Source organism: Neltuma alba, unplaced genomic scaffold (assembly GCF_004799145.2).
Source record: "Neltuma alba isolate B1F8T4 unplaced genomic scaffold, ASM479914v2 tig00011479_pilon, whole genome shotgun sequence".
NCBI classification, from domain to species: Eukaryota; Viridiplantae; Streptophyta; class Magnoliopsida; order Fabales; family Fabaceae; genus Neltuma; species Neltuma alba.
The window spans coordinates 52,318-70,168 of record NW_021636148.1 but is presented as its reverse complement, the minus strand read 5'-3'; the positions used below and the strand labels follow the sequence as shown (position 1 = coordinate 70,168).

The 17,851-nt window shown below is 34.9% G+C and overlaps 2 protein-coding genes across 4 annotated transcripts; one reads left to right on the top strand and one right to left on the bottom strand.

Annotated features, from left to right (window-relative positions):
- Positions 1-9,361: 9,361 nt before the first annotated feature.
- LOC114713937 (probable serine/threonine-protein kinase PBL28) lies at positions 9,362-13,804 on the top strand. Of its 2 annotated transcripts, XM_028898622.1 has the most exons (7): positions 9,367-10,184; positions 10,291-10,478; positions 10,707-10,905; positions 10,983-11,146; positions 11,250-11,354; positions 12,802-12,924; positions 13,197-13,804. In XM_028898622.1, the coding sequence occupies exons 1-7, from the start codon at positions 10,115-10,117 to the stop codon at positions 13,431-13,433; spliced, it is 1,086 nt and encodes a 361-aa protein (XP_028754455.1). In that variant the 5' UTR covers positions 9,367-10,114; the 3' UTR covers positions 13,434-13,804. The 2 variants fall into 2 exon arrangements, with proteins under 2 accessions (XP_028754456.1, XP_028754455.1); XM_028898623.1 differs by lacking the exons at positions 12,802-12,924; positions 13,197-13,804 and adding an exon at positions 11,888-12,795 and having other exon boundaries at positions 9,362-10,184.
- LOC114713938 (uncharacterized) lies at positions 10,536-16,906 on the bottom strand. 2 transcript variants are annotated; one of them, XM_028898624.1, is made up of 4 exons: positions 16,007-16,906; positions 14,318-14,594; positions 14,039-14,154; positions 10,536-10,886 (listed from the first exon to the last, which is right to left on the bottom strand). In XM_028898624.1, the coding sequence occupies exons 1-2, from the start codon at positions 16,693-16,695 to the stop codon at positions 14,324-14,326; spliced, it is 960 nt and encodes a 319-aa protein (XP_028754457.1). In that variant the 5' UTR covers positions 16,696-16,906; the 3' UTR covers positions 10,536-10,886; positions 14,039-14,154; positions 14,318-14,323. The 2 variants fall into 2 exon arrangements, with proteins under 2 accessions (XP_028754457.1, XP_028754459.1); XM_028898626.1 differs by lacking the exon at positions 10,536-10,886 and adding an exon at positions 13,033-13,364.
- Between the last annotated feature and the right edge of the window lie 945 nt (positions 16,907-17,851).

Genomic DNA, 17,851 nt, shown 5'->3' with positions numbered 1-17,851 from the left:
CTCTCTCTCTCTGCTCCTTATCACTCCCTAGTCTTCAGTTTATAAGTAATAACTACCATTCCTCTCTTTATTTTAGATATAAATAATATCTACAAGTTGTCTTAAATTTTTATAGCAAATTTCTTATCTTATCCCGTTAATTACTTATTTTAAGACTCGATATATTTATTATCTCATTTTTCAAACTATTACCTTTCTCTATCACACATTTTTTTCCTTTTATAATTCTCTTTTTTATAATAATTTCTTATCGTCTTTCTTATACTCTTCTCCCCCCCCCCAAAATAAATATATTCAAGGGAAAAACTTCTAATTTCTACTTATTTATTGTTTTTAACTAACTTTTTGATCTATGTAATGGAGTTTAATGTTGTTTATAAAAAGGGACGGAAGGAGTACAAGACATCTTCTAGAGGAAAAAAAGTTCATCCTTTTCATAAGGCCTTGTGATAATTTCAATTAGCATTAAATTTTTTCTCCGTATATATTTATATTTAATAAGAGTAGTGAGAGAGAGTAAAAATTACTCCATCCGTTTCTTATTATAAGAGACATTTAATGCTTATGACATATTTCTATATATAAGAGACACTTAAAAGTTGTCTCTACTTTTTTGTGTTGATTTCCTATTTTACTATATTTATTATCTCCAACTCACACTCTTCCTCTCTCCCATTTCTCTTTCTTTTAATAATTTAATTGTTCTCTCTCATGCTCTCTCTCCTTATTAATGAGGGCATTTTTGGAAAAAAATTATACTTTTTACACAATAATTGTTCTTAACTAATTTTAACTTTTTTTTTATCAATGTACTTCGGTTATTTGTCTCTTATAATAAGGAACGGAGGAAGTAATATGATGTCGGAATTGAATATAAGACTTCTGGTTGTAATTATAAGACTTTATTTGTAGTCTACAAATGAGGTTTTATAAATAAGATTGGAGGTAATAGTTAATAAGGATAATATTAAAAATAAATTGAATTTTATAACAAATTTAATAATTTTAACGATTTTTATCGATACGTGTGAATTTATGATGACTATAAGGAGTAGTTGAACTACCACTTTGTGGAACGGTGGGGGGGGGGGGAAAAGTTGAATTTTGCAGGTAAAATTGGTTGTGAGAAATTGATAGTTGGGACCCAGAAGCAATGTTGTCAAGAGACGGGTAGCTGAGAGTTTTGTATCATATTTATAGAGCGTTTTCATTGTTTATGCTATTTGATTCTTAATATAAAAGTTTGTGTAATTTTTATTTTAATTTTAAATATAAAATCTTAATTTACAAGATGGTCCTCATGAGAAATTGATAGTTAAGACCCCAGAAGTAATGTTGTCAAGAGACGGGTAGCTGAGAGTTTTGTATCATATTTAAAGCACTTTTTCATTGTTTATTCTTAATATAAAATTTTGTGTAATTTTTATTTTGATCTTAAATATAAGATCTCAATCTACTTTGTTTTTTATATCTATATATTTTTTTCAAGATTGTCCTTATGATAATAAAAGTTCCAATCAATATACTTGATTAACAAAGATATTTTAAGAAAAACAACACATATTTATTACAAATAACTAACTTAACTAATTTTTTTAATATACTCAAATTAGTCAACTAGTTCTTGTATTAAAGATTAAAGGTAGTAATTAGAATTACTGAAGACTTGATTTTGTTTTTCCTGGCAAAAATAAAGAAGAAAAGGAAAACGTGAACTTTGGGCACTGGCCTGTTGATTGTGTGTTGGCCTAACTGTATGATTGATATGAAACTTGTAATTCTGTAAGTGCATGAATCGCGTCAAATATTCAAGAATAAGTAGAATATTGTTCCACTAACAGAGATTAGATTTAATGAAAGGAAGGGTAACGAATCAAAATTTGAATCCCCGCTAAGAGGGACATTACATTTAATATCTGATAATACATTAAATAAGGAAAAAAAAATGTGATATGCTAATGCAACGACAATAACTTTACCAGGGGAAAATAGTATAGTTCCCTTTGAGCTATGTGCAATACGTTCCACTAGTCTAGTTGTGAAAAGAGTAATGTATATTGGGTTTTTCAAATTTTTTATTAATTTATATGTGATATCTTTTTATTTCAAAAATATTTTCTTTTCATTTAATTGATGCTATAGAAATGTATCCCCCTCCATTTACTATTTTGCTGCTGCTCACAAGCCCCATATTTTAAATGGAATTTGACAAAGAAAGTGCGTTTTGAACAGCTTGTTATGCATTTTACATTACATGTTGATATTGATGGGAAAACAAATATTTATATAATCTATATTTTTTATGCAATAAAATCGTTGAGTTATTTGTGCAGTGCCTTCTGTTTTGCTAAACATGAAGTTTTCATATTGAAGTTAATGATAATTTTTTTAAAATATACTGATAATATAAAATTGGTCGACCGTGAAATAATGATATTTCTTATTTTATAATTGATTATGGTTAAGAGTCTGAATAGGTGTGATTTCATTATTTAAGCGTAACAATGTGAGGTTGGTGCAAGAGCAATTGCATGGTGGCATCGGTCGGTGACGTGGCCATGACCATATAAATTATAGTCCCCTTTTCGTTTTTGGGGTGAAATACAGTCCGTTAGATTTAGCGAGAAATAGCAAATGGGCCATCCAAATTAATTTTTACAATGTGACAGGCGTGTGACATCGAGGATCTCACTACTTCTCGTAGTTTATTTCGGTCTCAATTTATTTATAAAAAAAAACTAAAATACCCTCAAAAATATTAAAAAATAAATAAGAGTAGGTGAATTTTAAAATTTTAAATTAGACCTAAGGTACTATTTTAAAATTTTAAAATAGTGAAGTGACAATATTGTTCTTATGTACCAATATTGTTCTTATTCTCGGTGACTACTTTGATATAGCTATTAACTACTCTAGTTTAACTATTGACTACTTTTGTTTTCAAAGTTTCGGTGACTATTTTTATATAGCTATTGACTACATAAGAGTAGTAAATAACTAAACAAAAAATAGTCACTAGATCTCTAATAATACTTAATGTATTTTTTGAATTTTTGAAACAAAATAGTCAATAGCAAAACTAGAGTAGTCAATAGCTAAATAAGAGTAGTCGCCAAAATTTTAAAAATAAAATAGTCAATCACAATATGAGAGTAATCAGTAGTTAACAAGAGTAATTATTATAGTTCTAAAAATAAATGTAATCAAAACTAAAAAAAAGTAGTCAATGCATAAAAAAAGAGCAGTCACTGGAGTTCTGATGACATGTCGCCAGAGCTTTGGCGGCTAAAGTGCTGAGAGGGCAGTATTAAAAAAAATAGGAAAAAAATAGTGTTGTGTAATTTTACAAGATTCAAAAATTTCAAAATGATACCTGGGGTCAGAATTAGGATTTTAAATTCCTTACCTTCATTTGTCCTTTAATATTTTTGAAGATATTTTAGTGTTTTTTTTCCTTTAATTTTTGACCACCATTTTTATTGCTATCTCCAATCCTAATTATAAGACCTTATTCACAAGAGGTAGTATTTAACAATATAAGTTAATCATATTATTCCTTTTATTTTTTTTGCCAGCGGTTGATCACATTATTTGAAATGTAGATCTTGTGTTTATTATTGCGAAGCCCGGTGTGATTGACCAATTTATTTTATTTCTGGGAGTTGTAAAACTAAAAGGTCAAAAGTAAAGTATTTGTCCAAAGTTGCTTATCATAAATATGTTTACGTAAATCAAACAAAATTTATTTCACACCTTTATCCTGTAAAACATAAATCATAAATAAAAAACGACTTCTAAAGACTCCAATAGTCATTCGAGCAAACTCATACAATCGTGTGTATTTTACGATTTACAAAAGTGATTTTATTTTTTACTGCAGGCACAGTAGGGGGAGTTTGGCATCCCATATAAGCATTTAAAAAAAATATGTTTATGCAAGTAAAAGTAAAACTCTTTTCACATACTTATCTGGAGCTTTGTATCATTGGATGAATGATTAGCCGCATTTTTGTCACCTCATATTTCATCCATCCCTCTCACCCCCGGACTGCTCTTTACTTTGCAACTCTGATCTTATGTCACTTAAAACCAAATTTAATTACTCTTGTTAATGCAGTAGATGATGCTTAACCAGAGATCGATCTCAAGGAACTCAAATGTCTAATAGTGTTGTTAAGTGATTGAGTCACAAATTAGGGTAGAAATTAGGTGAATGCATTGGCAACTGATATGAAATCATTTCTGGAACTTGAATCAAATGCTACTAAACAGAAATTCAAAACTTCAGAGCAGAGAATGTTTTGAGCTTGGAAATCAACGAGATGAATGATTCCTAGGAGATATAACTTTGCCTTCACAGCCTTTTTGCATTAATTAGAGTTTAAAAGCTTTAATTGAATTGATTTCTAATGAGATGAGATTGATTAAATGGAGATTCAGCTACTTCCAAAAGAAATATCAACCAATACTTCTCAAGAACTCAATCACAATGTATAAATCCATAACTAGACCTAGCTACAGAATCACACATCATTACTCTAAATCAAGAAAATAACCTTTGAATACAATTAACCAAATCTCAAATCACAAAAGTAGATAGACATGAGTCTGAATCCAGAAACAAAGATTGACAACACAATCATAATGTCACTGAAATTAAACACCTACAAACTCTAAACTCTTCCCTGTTAAAACTATAGCTTGGGCTCCATTATAGGTCCTAGAAATCCTTGGAGCTTAGCTAGACATGGAGGTGGAAGATTCAAGTTGGTGAATGTAAACTTCATCGCAGCAATGGTGATGAATGGAATGTGGCAGATCTGTACAAAGGATTCTCTGAGAGAAAAAAAAATAGAGATGAAGATGAAAAACCTCTCTCTGAAAAACTGAATAATCCTCCCTAAATACTTCACTCACTTGTAACTAATGCCTCCCAACTGAAATTAGTTCAGGATCCGCATGCTAACCAAAATAGCTCCAAGATCCAGTTCCATTCCTTCTCCAGAATCTATCGCACGTTCTTCTGGTTTAAATTGCTGATATCCGTCATCCATTGCAGCACCTATGATCATCCTCCTCGGCGCACGTCCAAAACTGTGTCATTTAGATGAGTGACTTTGAGCTGCCTATTGAACCAAATTCGCCGCGGTGCTTATTCAAATCCGCCGTGGCACCTTTTATAGAAAGTCTGCCATTTTTGCACACTAAGTCCCTGAATGTTCCTTCTTTGATTTCTGAACCTGAATTCTCATGAAATTACAAAACGCTCCTTCCAAGTAATTATTACTATTTCATCACAATTAGTTTCAAAATTAAACATATAATTTCATAAAAATCACACTAGAATCAATGAAATACAGAGATATATGAGATATCAAACTCTCATTAGAGGCTTTACATCTATCATCCTCGCAGGGAGAAAGAGAGAGAATGAAGTAGAGGACGTACACAAGTTTTTACGGTTCCTCAAATTTCTCTATGTTACGATTTTTTTAGGCTAATTATTTTTTCCTTCAATCCACTTACTTGCCCAAAAAAGCAAAAACAGAGATATTCATATGATTTCCTCTGCCTGCACACAGGGAGAGGTGCCTCTGCTACCCAAACACCCAAGGAAAAAAACCAGACTGGACCGGCCGGTTCAACCGGAAAATCGTGTGAACGGTGGTTGGTTGTCTGGTTTGCTAAAAAAACTAGTGCTGGGATGAACGTTTTTAAACCGATTCGACGATAATAGCCGGTCAAAATCGAGTAGGTGGACGGTTAGATGGGTTGCTTGGTTCGTAATTTTTTTTTTAAAACCTCCAATCCTACGAAAGGATGTCGTTTAACATTGGAAAAAAAAAATCAGACAGCCAAGTCAAAATCAAAGGCAAGGCTCCCTACTCACATGTAAGAGCCATGAGAAATAAAAGAAAGTCCATCTGAAAAACAGAGAAAAGAGGGTGAGAAAGAAGAGAAGGAAAATAGAGGAAGAGATACAAAAAATAACTTACTGGAAGGGAAAACTCCTGAAAAATCATGATGAAAAATGAAGTGAAATTTTTAAAAGGTAAAGAGCATGGAAGAGGGAAGAGAATATGCTTCAGGAGGTGAGCACTCAAGTGTCGTTGTGTGAGATGAAGATCGGAAAATTGAGAGAGGAAGAAGCTCCAATAAGGCCACAGTCCTAGGATTCAAAATGAAAATGAAAAGATGGACAAGGCAATAATGACAGAGTTAACGTGTTGCAGGTAGTATTAGTACTCTTTTTCTTCCTTTTTTCATTCTCCAAAGCTCAGTCATCCACTCCCTATGTTCATTTAATAGGATATTTTTAAATATTATTTTTATTAAAATATTTTTATAATAAAAAATGAATATTTTTGAAATTTTATTTAAATTTTATTTTTAAATAATTACCGGTCTGACCCCAGTTCAACCCCTAATCTGACCTATTAACCTTTAACCACTATCTCAACCGATTTAGTACTCAATCAGGTTTTTTGTTCCTAAACACCTCCCCCGAACAAAAAAAACTTTTGTACCACTTTTTGGGTCCAGAGAGTATCTCAAAAGGGAGGGGATAACAGCTAATCCTACTTTTGCTAGCAATTACTTAGGCCTAGATAACATTTTGAACGGTAATTGTGCTCTGCAACAACAAGATACATACAGTGGCAAGTCAGAAATGGAATTTATGTCAACTTCTTCAATGATAAGTGGTTATTTCCAGATTAAAAAATAAAGGAGTTGTGTTTAAGACCTTTATCAAAGGAGGAGAATGGTTCGACAGTAGTTGATTGGGTTGCTCATGGGTCATGGGATTCCACGAGGCTTGGTACTGAAACAACGCCTTATAGCTAGACTCCCACCATTATCAAATGTTGGAAATGACGTGATGATGTGGAACGGTACTAACCATGGTAATTTCACTGTGAAAAGTGCTTATTTCTTGATTGAGAGGAACCCTCCTAATTTATATAGCTCTACTTATAAATTGATTTGGCATTGGCCAGGAGTTTGAAAAAATAAGAGTTTTATGTGGTTAGTCTATAATAATAGATTACCCACTGATGCTTCACATAGTAAGTGGTCTGCCACATCCGCTTCATGTCATTCTTCTAATTTAGAGGTTGAGGATATCTTACATGTGCTTCGAGATTGCCAATATGCTACATAGATGTGGTTACAACTTGTGGATTCTAAATTTCATAATGCCTTCTTTGCTGTATCTTTGAGAGAATGGATTACCTTGAATCTTAAAAGAAATTAGGAAGACATTTGTCTTCAAGATGGAATCTTATCTGTGAAGTTGCTTGCTGGACACTTTGGCTATGGCGAAACAATACTATCTTTATGGATGATTTTGTGAAACCAGAAAAAATCCCGCTTTCACTATTATGCAAACTTGGAAATTATTTGTGTAGATAAATGAAATCCCTACTATGGGGAATCAATCACTGTCTAGTAGCTCTATTAAATGGCAACTCCCCCTGTTGATTGGGTAAAAGTCAATGTAGATGGGGCAATGTCAGCATCAACAAGTAGAGGAAGCTGTGGAGGAGTGATAAGAGATGAATATGGGAATTGGATTGTAGGGTTTTCACAAGCTCTTGGTTTGTGCAGCGTTCTTGAGTTAGAAGAATGGGCTGTGTATAAAGGTCTCAAATTAGCCAGGATATGGGGTTTAAAAAAATAATTCTTGAATCTGATTCAAAAAAAGCGGTAGACATAATTGTTGGAAATAGGAACAAGTCCATCTACAGTCTCATGATCATTCAGATTATGAATATGCTAAAGCTTCATTGGGAGGTGAAAATCACTAGACAGTAAAACCGAGTAGCAGACTCTCTTGCAAAGGACAGGTTATCCAAATCTACTTTTTGGCTTCATGTCCTTCTCATCTGAGGGCGTTAGTTTCTGAAGAGTGTTTGGGATCTAGATCCCTGCCTACTTAATTTGCTTTGTTTTGGGCGTTGCCCTCTTATGTAACCAAGAAAAAAGAAAAAGAAACATAGAAGTAATCAAAACAATTAAGAAGATGTTTTAATGGAATCAAAACTATTGTTTTAAAAGTGATTTTACGATATACGGAATAAATATGTGAGAAAGTTTATCTTGATTTGTGAAAAAATGTTTTTAAAAAAGCACTTTTCTTGATTCCCAAATACCCTTAAATTTAGCAAAAAGAGCTAGTCTATCACAATGTAACAAATCGAGGTTTGAATTCGTACTGAAAGAAGTTTCTGATAATACTTCAAGCAAGATTACCTCCAATAAAAAACTATCTGCACTTAGCCATAAAAAAAAAAACATCGAAGTGGATATGACACCATATTTTAACTCAAATCTTAAATCACTGATTGCATAGGTCCTTTTCACTTGTACGTTTCTTTTCTAGTCCACCGATATAATACTTTTCCACAAATCAAGCCAAATCTACTCACATTTGACATCTTAACACTGTTCATGGAAGGAATAGGAAGGATAAGCCAGAACCTTATAGGGAATTTCATTTATAATCATATTTTAATGTTAAGGGTAATTTAGTCAATTACTAGACTATCATTTCTATTTTTTTAAATAATCCATTCCAGTACGCCAATTTAGGGGAAGAGCAGCAATAGCTTTTTGTTCTGGAATATGGATCCCAACCCCAAGGGGTCACATGGTTTGGAGTTCCTTCATCGCATTTTCCGGAGGCAATGGGTTCCAATTCGGGAGTAAGCTTCCATTCGTTTCTTTCAGGGAAAAAAAGCCTTTATTCTCTATTATGTCCTTTGCTTCCCCAAAACTCCATTTCAAATTCAAACAAACAAGCCACAAATACATAATTATGCACCTTTGACCATTAACATCAACCAAACGTTTTTATTATTTTATATTTTCATTCAATGCAAGTAATTAATGACATATAGTATAAGAAACAGAGTTAATTCTTTCTACCAAGAAATGTTCATCATCCTCCCTATTTTCTACAACCCCTCATAAATGTTATTCCACGCATGCATGACTTTTCCGACCTTATTTTCACTATTAGTTTGCCTGCAAGTTTAATCAATCTTTTGGCTTGACAGCTATATAAAATATACTATATGCTTCCTCCCTTTTCTTCTGTATATCTTTTTACCTTCCTTTGACGTAGACTCGCTGGAGATGGTACCCGACCCGGATCCGATTCCAGATGGTAACTGACCTTGGGTCCCACGTTCATGGTGTATGGTTTATTATTCGGTGTCCAAGGCAAAGTCATAGTCAATTGCTGACGATGGAGGGTAGACATAATTGATAACACTTGACAGTTACACCATACATAAGAAGAAAGAGAACATAGAAACAGGTTCAAACATTTGCTTCCCTTTTATTAGTTCATATAGTATTCTAAACATGCATCACTATGAAGAATTCAACGAAACCTAAACTGATCTGAATCCAATTAGGTAGGACTAAAAAACCGCAAAAATCTGTGAACTAGTATTTAATACGGCTACGCTCTTAAAATTTGAACTCAAGACTTCTGATTAAGTTAATACAATTCCCATTAGTTAAACCAAGATCTCGGTGTTTTCAAATATAATTTTTTTCTGCAGTGAAGAGAACAAATGAAAAGGCCCTGCCAACCCTCACCTCATTTTCAATTTCCTTGTAAACGGTAAGACGTAATAAGTGATGATAATGGAGAATGAGGTTGCAGTTTGCATTTCCTTTTCATACTATAAGCACAGCCCACCACCACTTCTTCCCACCACCTATAGGTAAGCAAGCCCCATACCTACTTTTCCTTTCTCAGGCCTTCTCTTTTCCTTAAAGCACATATCTCTGTTTCTCTCTCTTCCTCCTTGTGCTGCTTCTGTCCCAGAAAAAATGCCAGGTTGTTGTGAGATTTGTTGTTGAGTATTATTCTAATTGAACTTCACTTGCTCCATACGTACTCCTTAAATTATTCCCTTGCTATCCAAATCCTTATATGGGATATTCTCCAAAACGCATGTAAAACATTCCAGTGTGATCTTACTTGTATCAATGAGGGTGTTATGGGATTAAACATCTCCATCCAATTACCTGTTTCCTCTGTTAGAATCTGCAGGTAAAACCCTCAAACAGAGAAAGAAACATTGAAGGTAGTTTCATCATGCCATTTGGGTTGGTCTCAGCCTGGAACAAGCGTCGCAGAAGCAAGTCTCAAGACCATACAGACCCCTGTATGTTTCTGTTTTCTCCTGTTTTTCTACTCTTTTTCTAATGCTACTTGTGCCAAGAGTGTTGTTTCTTTGTGCAACAACCTTAACATTTAGATACTCATTTCAGGGATTTACAAACCTCTGGAGTTTTGGCAACTTGAAGAACAAGCAACCCGGCCCACAAAAAGGCAGCATGGGTCATCAGTATACACACTCAAGGAGATGGAAGAGGCAACAGGATCATTCAGTGATGATAATCTGCTCGGAAAGGGAGGATTTGGCAGAGTGTACAGAGGCGCTTTGCGTTCTGGAGAGGTAATATTTTCTGGATATAAGTTCCTAGCTAGAGGAAACTCATCATGATTCCTGAACTTCTTTTAATACTGATTCAATAAACAAATCGGGCTTTAGAGCTTTTAAACTGTTAGTGATACCACCATTTAATATAAACAGTAGAAAACAGTAATTCATGGCAAAGTAAACCAACAAGATTTTGTAACAACATGCGAAGACATGTTAACATGTTATTGTCTTCCTCTACAGGTTGTAGCAATCAAGAAAATGGATCTGCCAGCAATTAAAGAAGCAGAAGGAGAGCGAGAGTTCCGTGTTGAAGTTGACATCTTGAGTAGACTTGACCACCCGAATCTTGTTTCTCTAATAGGCTATTGCGCTGATGGAAAGCACCGGTTCCTGGTGTATGAATATATGCATAACGGGAACCTGCAAGATCATTTGAATGGTGTGTCATGTGCTCAAACCCATATTCATGTCAAAAATCCTAATATAAAACTCCTACTAATGCATGCCTCATTTTAGGAATTGGGCAGAGAAAAATGGATTGGCCTCAAAGACTCAAAGTGGCACTGGGAGCAGCAAGAGGTTTAGCATATCTCCATTCAAGTTCTGCTGTTGGAATTCCTATTGTTCACAGAGACTTCAAATCCACCAATGTTCTCTTAAATGCCAATTTTGAACCCAAGGTATAGATACGCTCCCAACCAAAGCGACTCGCAATATTCCTAAAAATACTATGTACCGAGATAAAATTAATTAGCTGTTTTCTTTTTCTTTTTCTTTTGGTAGATATCTGATTTTGGGCTAGCTAAGTTAATGCCAGAGGGACAGGAGACACACGTGACCGCCAGAGTGCTTGGGACATTTGGTTACTTTGACCCTGAGTATACATCGGTATGCTTCTATGCATTTCTCCACTTGATTCAACACTATTTAGATTAAGTTTCTGCTGGATTTTTTAAGTGAGACCTACAATTGAGGATGAAACTATACTCCAATACATAACATTAAAGGGGGAAAATACTCATTAATAGTTGTAATGCAATAGACTTCCCACATCTAAATCATATCTTTAGGAATTTAATGATGCCTCAAAACAGGATTATATGCACAGAATATCCAGGAATTCAGTTTTTCATCGTTTCATCATAACTGATTAAGGCTGTATATCAACATTTCCAAACTTCTCTAAGTGAGTTTTATCAATGAATGAACAATAGGGGAACGACTGTTAATCGCGGCTGTGTTGATTAAGTCCACTATAAATACAGTGCCAACTTAAGTATTAGCCAGCAAAACCAAACCGAACCTCAATGCCAATACATTACGCCAACTGATAGAGAGCAGAAATAGGTCAACTTTTAAAATTGCGGTCCACTTCAGAAGTATAAGGATGAAATAATAACAGGAGTTTTTCACTATTGCAGATAAGTCAGGTTAACAGTTCCCCTCTAGCATGGGCAAGGGAAGACGTTCCCATTCACTCAATCTTTTGCCTTTGTAATTATTACTCAACAATTTTTTTTGTAGCCGACCCCATCTAGTGGGATAAGGCTTGTTGTTGTTATAAAGTAGGGGCACAGAGAAATTTTATACCCACAAAATCTCTAATTTATGAGTCTTTTTACCAAGTAGGTTATCTTTGTAATGGTGTTTTCAATTCGTAGGAAATAGTCAGTTTGAATGACGAGCTTAAATATGTCTCACTCAACACATCAGTTTGGACTAAACAAAATCACGTCTAAGCAACGAGGACCTTATGTATCTTGTTTGTAGACGATCTTGAAACCAAGTTGCTTTGTTCATTTCTCTTTTTACATTACAAGTGCCCCTCCAATGCCATCGATTCAGACCTTAGATGGATAAAATAATAATAAAAGCCTTCAATAAAGGTTTGTGGAAAATCCCCTTGTTTCAGAGACTCAGAGTGAAAAGAGACAATTTTCAGAACCTTTTTAAATAGCTCAAGATTTTACGTCAAAGGTTTTTAGGCATGTTATCAAAACTTGGCTGATCATTGATTAAGTAGTTCACAGTACACAACCAAAATCTAATAATCAAGATTCCAGTTTAAAGTTTCATGCAGTTGTTGTGATGCTTGAATATGAGCTTCATTGAACACAATCCAAATAAGTGGCGCGACGACAAGTGGTACCTTTTATCACGTAATGGTAGTAAACTTGACATTACCTATCTATTTCTTTTTCTCTCAATGAAACATAACATTGCCCTATCACTCAAAAGCCTACATGTCCAGGGACAATGAAGCAGTATTGTGTCCAGATATTGCCACCCAAGATTTGACAGCATCTAACAATTAATTTATTTCCTTTGACAACAGACGGGGAAACTCACTCTACAAAGTGATGTTTATGCTTTTGGAGTTGTTCTTCTTGAGCTTTTGACAGGACGTCGAGCTATAGATTTAAACCAAGGTCCAAATGATCAAAACCTTGTATTACAGGTAAAAGAAAATATACATACTGAATGTTTCCTTGAGGATGTCAAAGCAACATATCAACCTAGAGAGTCATCGGCGCTATTACTTTCATTCATTCCACAACATTTGCCATTAGTAATAACTAGCTATTTTTCGTGACTTTCTTTCCTTTGTAACCCAATTTTGTCCTTGCATCCCTAAATATGAGTGGCAATTGTCTGCATTCTCATCGTAAAACATTCTGGTTTACATGTTTTAAAAGGGTTCGGGTTGATATTGTTCACATTGACATACAGGTGAGGAACATACTGAATGACCGCAAGAGGCTCCGCAAGGTGATAGACCCAGAAATGGCTCGAAATTCTTATACCATCGAGTCCGTAGCTATGTTTGCCAATCTTGCATCACGATGTATCCGTACTGACAGTAGTGAGAGGCCTTCTATGGCAGAATGTGTAAAAGAGCTGCAAATGATAATCTATACTAATTCAAAAGGCTTGGCAATGGTTATGCATAGTTTGAGAATGATCTAGTGAAATCCGATGTTTAGCAACCAGGTAAATGATGGTTTTCTATGGAGAATAAAGACAGCTATCATTCAGACAAGAAGCTAAATTATGGCCAGGAAGAAGTATTTGGCATAATTATATATGATGCATTGCTAATCTGGATGTTCCTAAAGGAGCCTCTCCACATCTGTTCTCCCACTCCCATCCCTCTGTCACAGGACAATAGTACCCACCGGACCAATACAAGAACAAACCACTTTTCTGGAAAATGTCCATCTACTAACATTACCATTTTGCTGCGTTGGAATTACTGACTTGATTCCACAGATTGGAAGAACATTACTCAAATGTAGAGACATACTTATAATATCAATATTTGATTGCATCAAAAAAAATTCAAGGTGATTAGCTTTTCCATACTTCATGCGCTCTAGTACTACTGAGTTTCATCAAGAAACATGTCCCTAACTCAATTACTATATTTTTTTGAGGAGGGACATTACAAGATGATCAACACCATAAAACCTATTATTTTGTATTAAAAAGTTAAGTAATATTGACTGTTTAAGAAGAAAGTGTAATTCGCCAAACTAAAGGGGAGGAAACCCAGAAGACTAAATGTGATTTACCTGCTATACATAGTTTCTCAGCCCTATACATAGGGGGATTCAGGTAGGGATCCCTGAACCACTTATTTGATCCCTATTCATAATTCAACCCACCATGATGATTGTTGCTACTGCTTCTGAAATATGAAAAACACGGAAATAAGAAAATCTATCACAGGGCACATTCAAGCATATAATACTGAGGGAGTTCAATTAAAAAAAAAAAAAAAAAGAAACAGAGCTTCCAACCAAAATTTGACAACGACAGTATGGCTTTAACCAAATAATTTAAACCCTTGCCTGTCCTCATGCAAACGTTTCTGTATCAGATTCTGATGCGGCTGACTCTGGAGGGTTACTCAAGAGAGGAAGTTTCTTGCGCATCAGGTGCTTGCGTCTCTGCAACATCAGCAGAACTAATACGCTATCTGTCTTTACAATTTTGTAGTCTGCCTTTTTATACATGTTAAGCGGAGCTGCATCAATCATTCTACAATGCAAATAAACTTCTCTTGAGGAACTCATCTGAGAAATTAGCTCCTCGCCTGCCTTTAGAAGATGCCAACCAATGCCCCTCCTGCAAGGAAATATCAGAAACAAAAAAACTTAGGATGCAAACTTCAAATACAGTGTCATCCAAAACTTTAATCAGACGAACTAAAGGGTTTAAAAGGAGGACTGCTTGGGACTTTTGAGAATAACATTATGTTCTAGGTTCCACAGCATGTGTATCATCGTGGAACAAAGTTGATAGAAATGGTACAGAAATGAATTCAAACAAAAAATTAAAACTAAAAAAAATTCCTATTTCTTGTTCAGAGTGTACATGCTATGGAATGTATAAGACTCATTAAACAACACATTGATTTGAAAATTACAGAATAAACCATCTAAAAAAGAAAGAAGAAAGAAGGATGACATTGATGACAAGAATCTCGGGCTTTTTGCTTACATTATCTATTGTTTTCAATTTAAAGGGATCACATCATCACATGCAAAAGTGGCAGCACGACCATGGAATTGCAAATTTACTCAACTTCTTGAAATCCAACATTTGGAAACAGGAAATCATATACATGTGGGCTGATACTCTGACAAAGGCATGACCCTGGGGATGATGCCATTTGATGATTGCGATAATGATATTACTATCACCATAGTGGGTGATGGCATGAGCAGTTTTATTGTTTGAATTGCATGTTTCCTAATTCAAATTTCGAATTGCTACAGATAAAAGACACATCTGGAACTAAGCCAGGAGCAAGTCATACTTGTTTTTGTCCTCTATCTGTCCGCAGACAAGTACACCCAAGTTAGAATTGGAGAATGGACATACAAAAATGCATAGATTGAAAGACGAGTTGAGGATGGAGATATAAGATAAACTCAATGAATAAATGCATGGACTGAAAGACTAGTTATTTCAAGTTCTCACGATTCGATAAAGATTTTAATGATTAGAACGTATTCAAACTATCTCATTTGGGGTTTTTTGTGTGTATTTTGGGGGAGGGGGGTTTCAAATTACAGTGCATGGAGGGATTTACAGAAGTCAAGTAGAAGACACAAAATAGCATCTTAAGCTGACAATAACAAACTAACTTTTCCATATACGACTGTTAGGCCTATGTGTTGCACAAGATAAATCAACGAACAAGCCCTCAAGATTCTGCCCAGTTCAATGTTTCCAACCGTGACAGTATGAATCACTATCAATCAAGTGACTTAGTTCATCACTTCACCAATTTAAGCCTTGTCTGAGCCGGGATACCGATTTTCCAATAACAAAGTATAAGCCCAGCACGCTTTTAAATTATTGCAGTCGGAAGTTTAGAAGGCCCCAGAGAAGAAAAATCGAAAAAATCCCTTTTTCTAGACAAGGATCAAGCATACATACTGTGACAGTGATAAATTCGACAAAGAGCATTAATCCAAAAGAGACCCAACAGGTAACTTATTTAATTGATAAACTATTAAGGCAAAGAATACCTCCTAAAAGACATTTTTACGGCCATATTACTTATGTAAGGCGAATCTTTGGGAGGCGTTGGTGTTGGAGGAGAAGCATTGGCACCCATCTTGTTAAAACAAACCTCCACGGTCCCTGCCAACTGCACTTCTTGTTCTTCACCACCTTCCCCAGTTTCCTTGTAAAAACCGATAAGTGTAGCCATGTGCGGCATTTGAATTTTTCTCTCCATCAAGTACTGCCTCACCAAAAACTTCAACACAGAAACATAACCCACGGGTAATACCATTGACTCAGCAAAGGATTCGGCAAGCAACCCAATGGTCATGTCCATTTCCTCCGCCCCCATTACCCGAACCCACAAAGACCCAGATTCCAATTCCTTAAAATATAGGAAATTTTGAAGGAATCTGAGCTTTTCGAGCTCTTCATTACTCAGAAATCGCCCGGTGCGAAAGGGGTCATCGTGGTGCGAAGAGGTTGGGGTTGTGGGTGTTGTTGAAGAGTGGGAGGAAGAGGAAGAGGAAGAAGACTTGAAGCTGCACAAGCCCTCTCTATGGAACGTAGTAAGTGGGTATTTATAGATGGGTGATAACCGAGTAAAGAAACGAGATTGCAGAGGTCTAGAGAGAGTAGTGGGTCGGAGGCGACAGGGACAAAGAAGATTTTGTGGATCCAAAGGAAGGGAGAGTGAAATAGCTGCAGCCATGGAGTGAAATGGGAATGTTGCTTGCAGGGGTAGCAGAATTAGATTTCAGAAAGGATGCGAAGTCATGAGAACAGCAGCAGAAACGTATGTCACCATTCATGGGTCATCTTGGGATAAAAGAGAAGTGGTGAAACTGGAAAGCAGGGTTGTGAACGAAATCCAACCACCTAATTTAACTCGACACTGGATCCATCCAAGTCCTACTTATGACCAGACAGGTGACTATACGGCCCATCTTCACAGATATCTTTACGCAAACATGCATATCTTCATCAGAGATGTATTTGCTCTCTTCTTCCGTTAAGCAGAGATATACCTTTCTTTGTGTTATCGAAAAACGGAAGAGATATCAGATATGCCTTCCCTGCTCATAATCTAAAGCACGAATCTAAGCTGATTATTAACTCCACAGTTATGTTTTTTTTCACCCCCAACCATAGTTTATGCTTTATTGTGAACTTGATTTTGTTATATACATAGATTGATGTCTCGTTGGCGGAGAAAAAAAAAAATTCATGACTGATATGGATACTGTCAATTTATACATAATTATACAATTTCGATTTGATTATATTCTGCTTTAATATTTTTTTAAAAAAATACATATAGTTTAAATTATAATTGTGATCATTGTTTTATTTTAAAAAAAGAAAATATAAATATTTTAGTTTAATTTAAAGAAATCAAAAGCAATATAATTTTTCATCTTTGGAGATGCATAAAGGATTTGTCTTCAGAAAACTTTAACTAAACAGTCTCGATTCTCAGGCTGCTAAATTACTAAAATCAGTTTTTATATCAATGTAAAACGCCAGATTAATTCAACGGGTAGAAATTAGAATTATGTATATCAAGAGAATCCAAATTCGTGTGATATTATTGGGCATAGACAGCAGGAAAACAAAAAAAAGCAGAATAATAACTGGTAGTTTCAAGGATTTAATGCGTGCGTAATTAAATTTGCTTAAATCTTACAATTACTAGTAAGGACAAATATTATTTTAAAAACAATAAGAATTATTTTTAAAACTAAGAGAACTTTTCTCATGCTGTACAAAGTATAAATATTTTTTTTCCTTCAATCCATTTCCCCATAATTTTGGAATTGAAAGCGAGAAATAGAGATGAGAATCTCTTTTACATTCCTGCGCCAAGT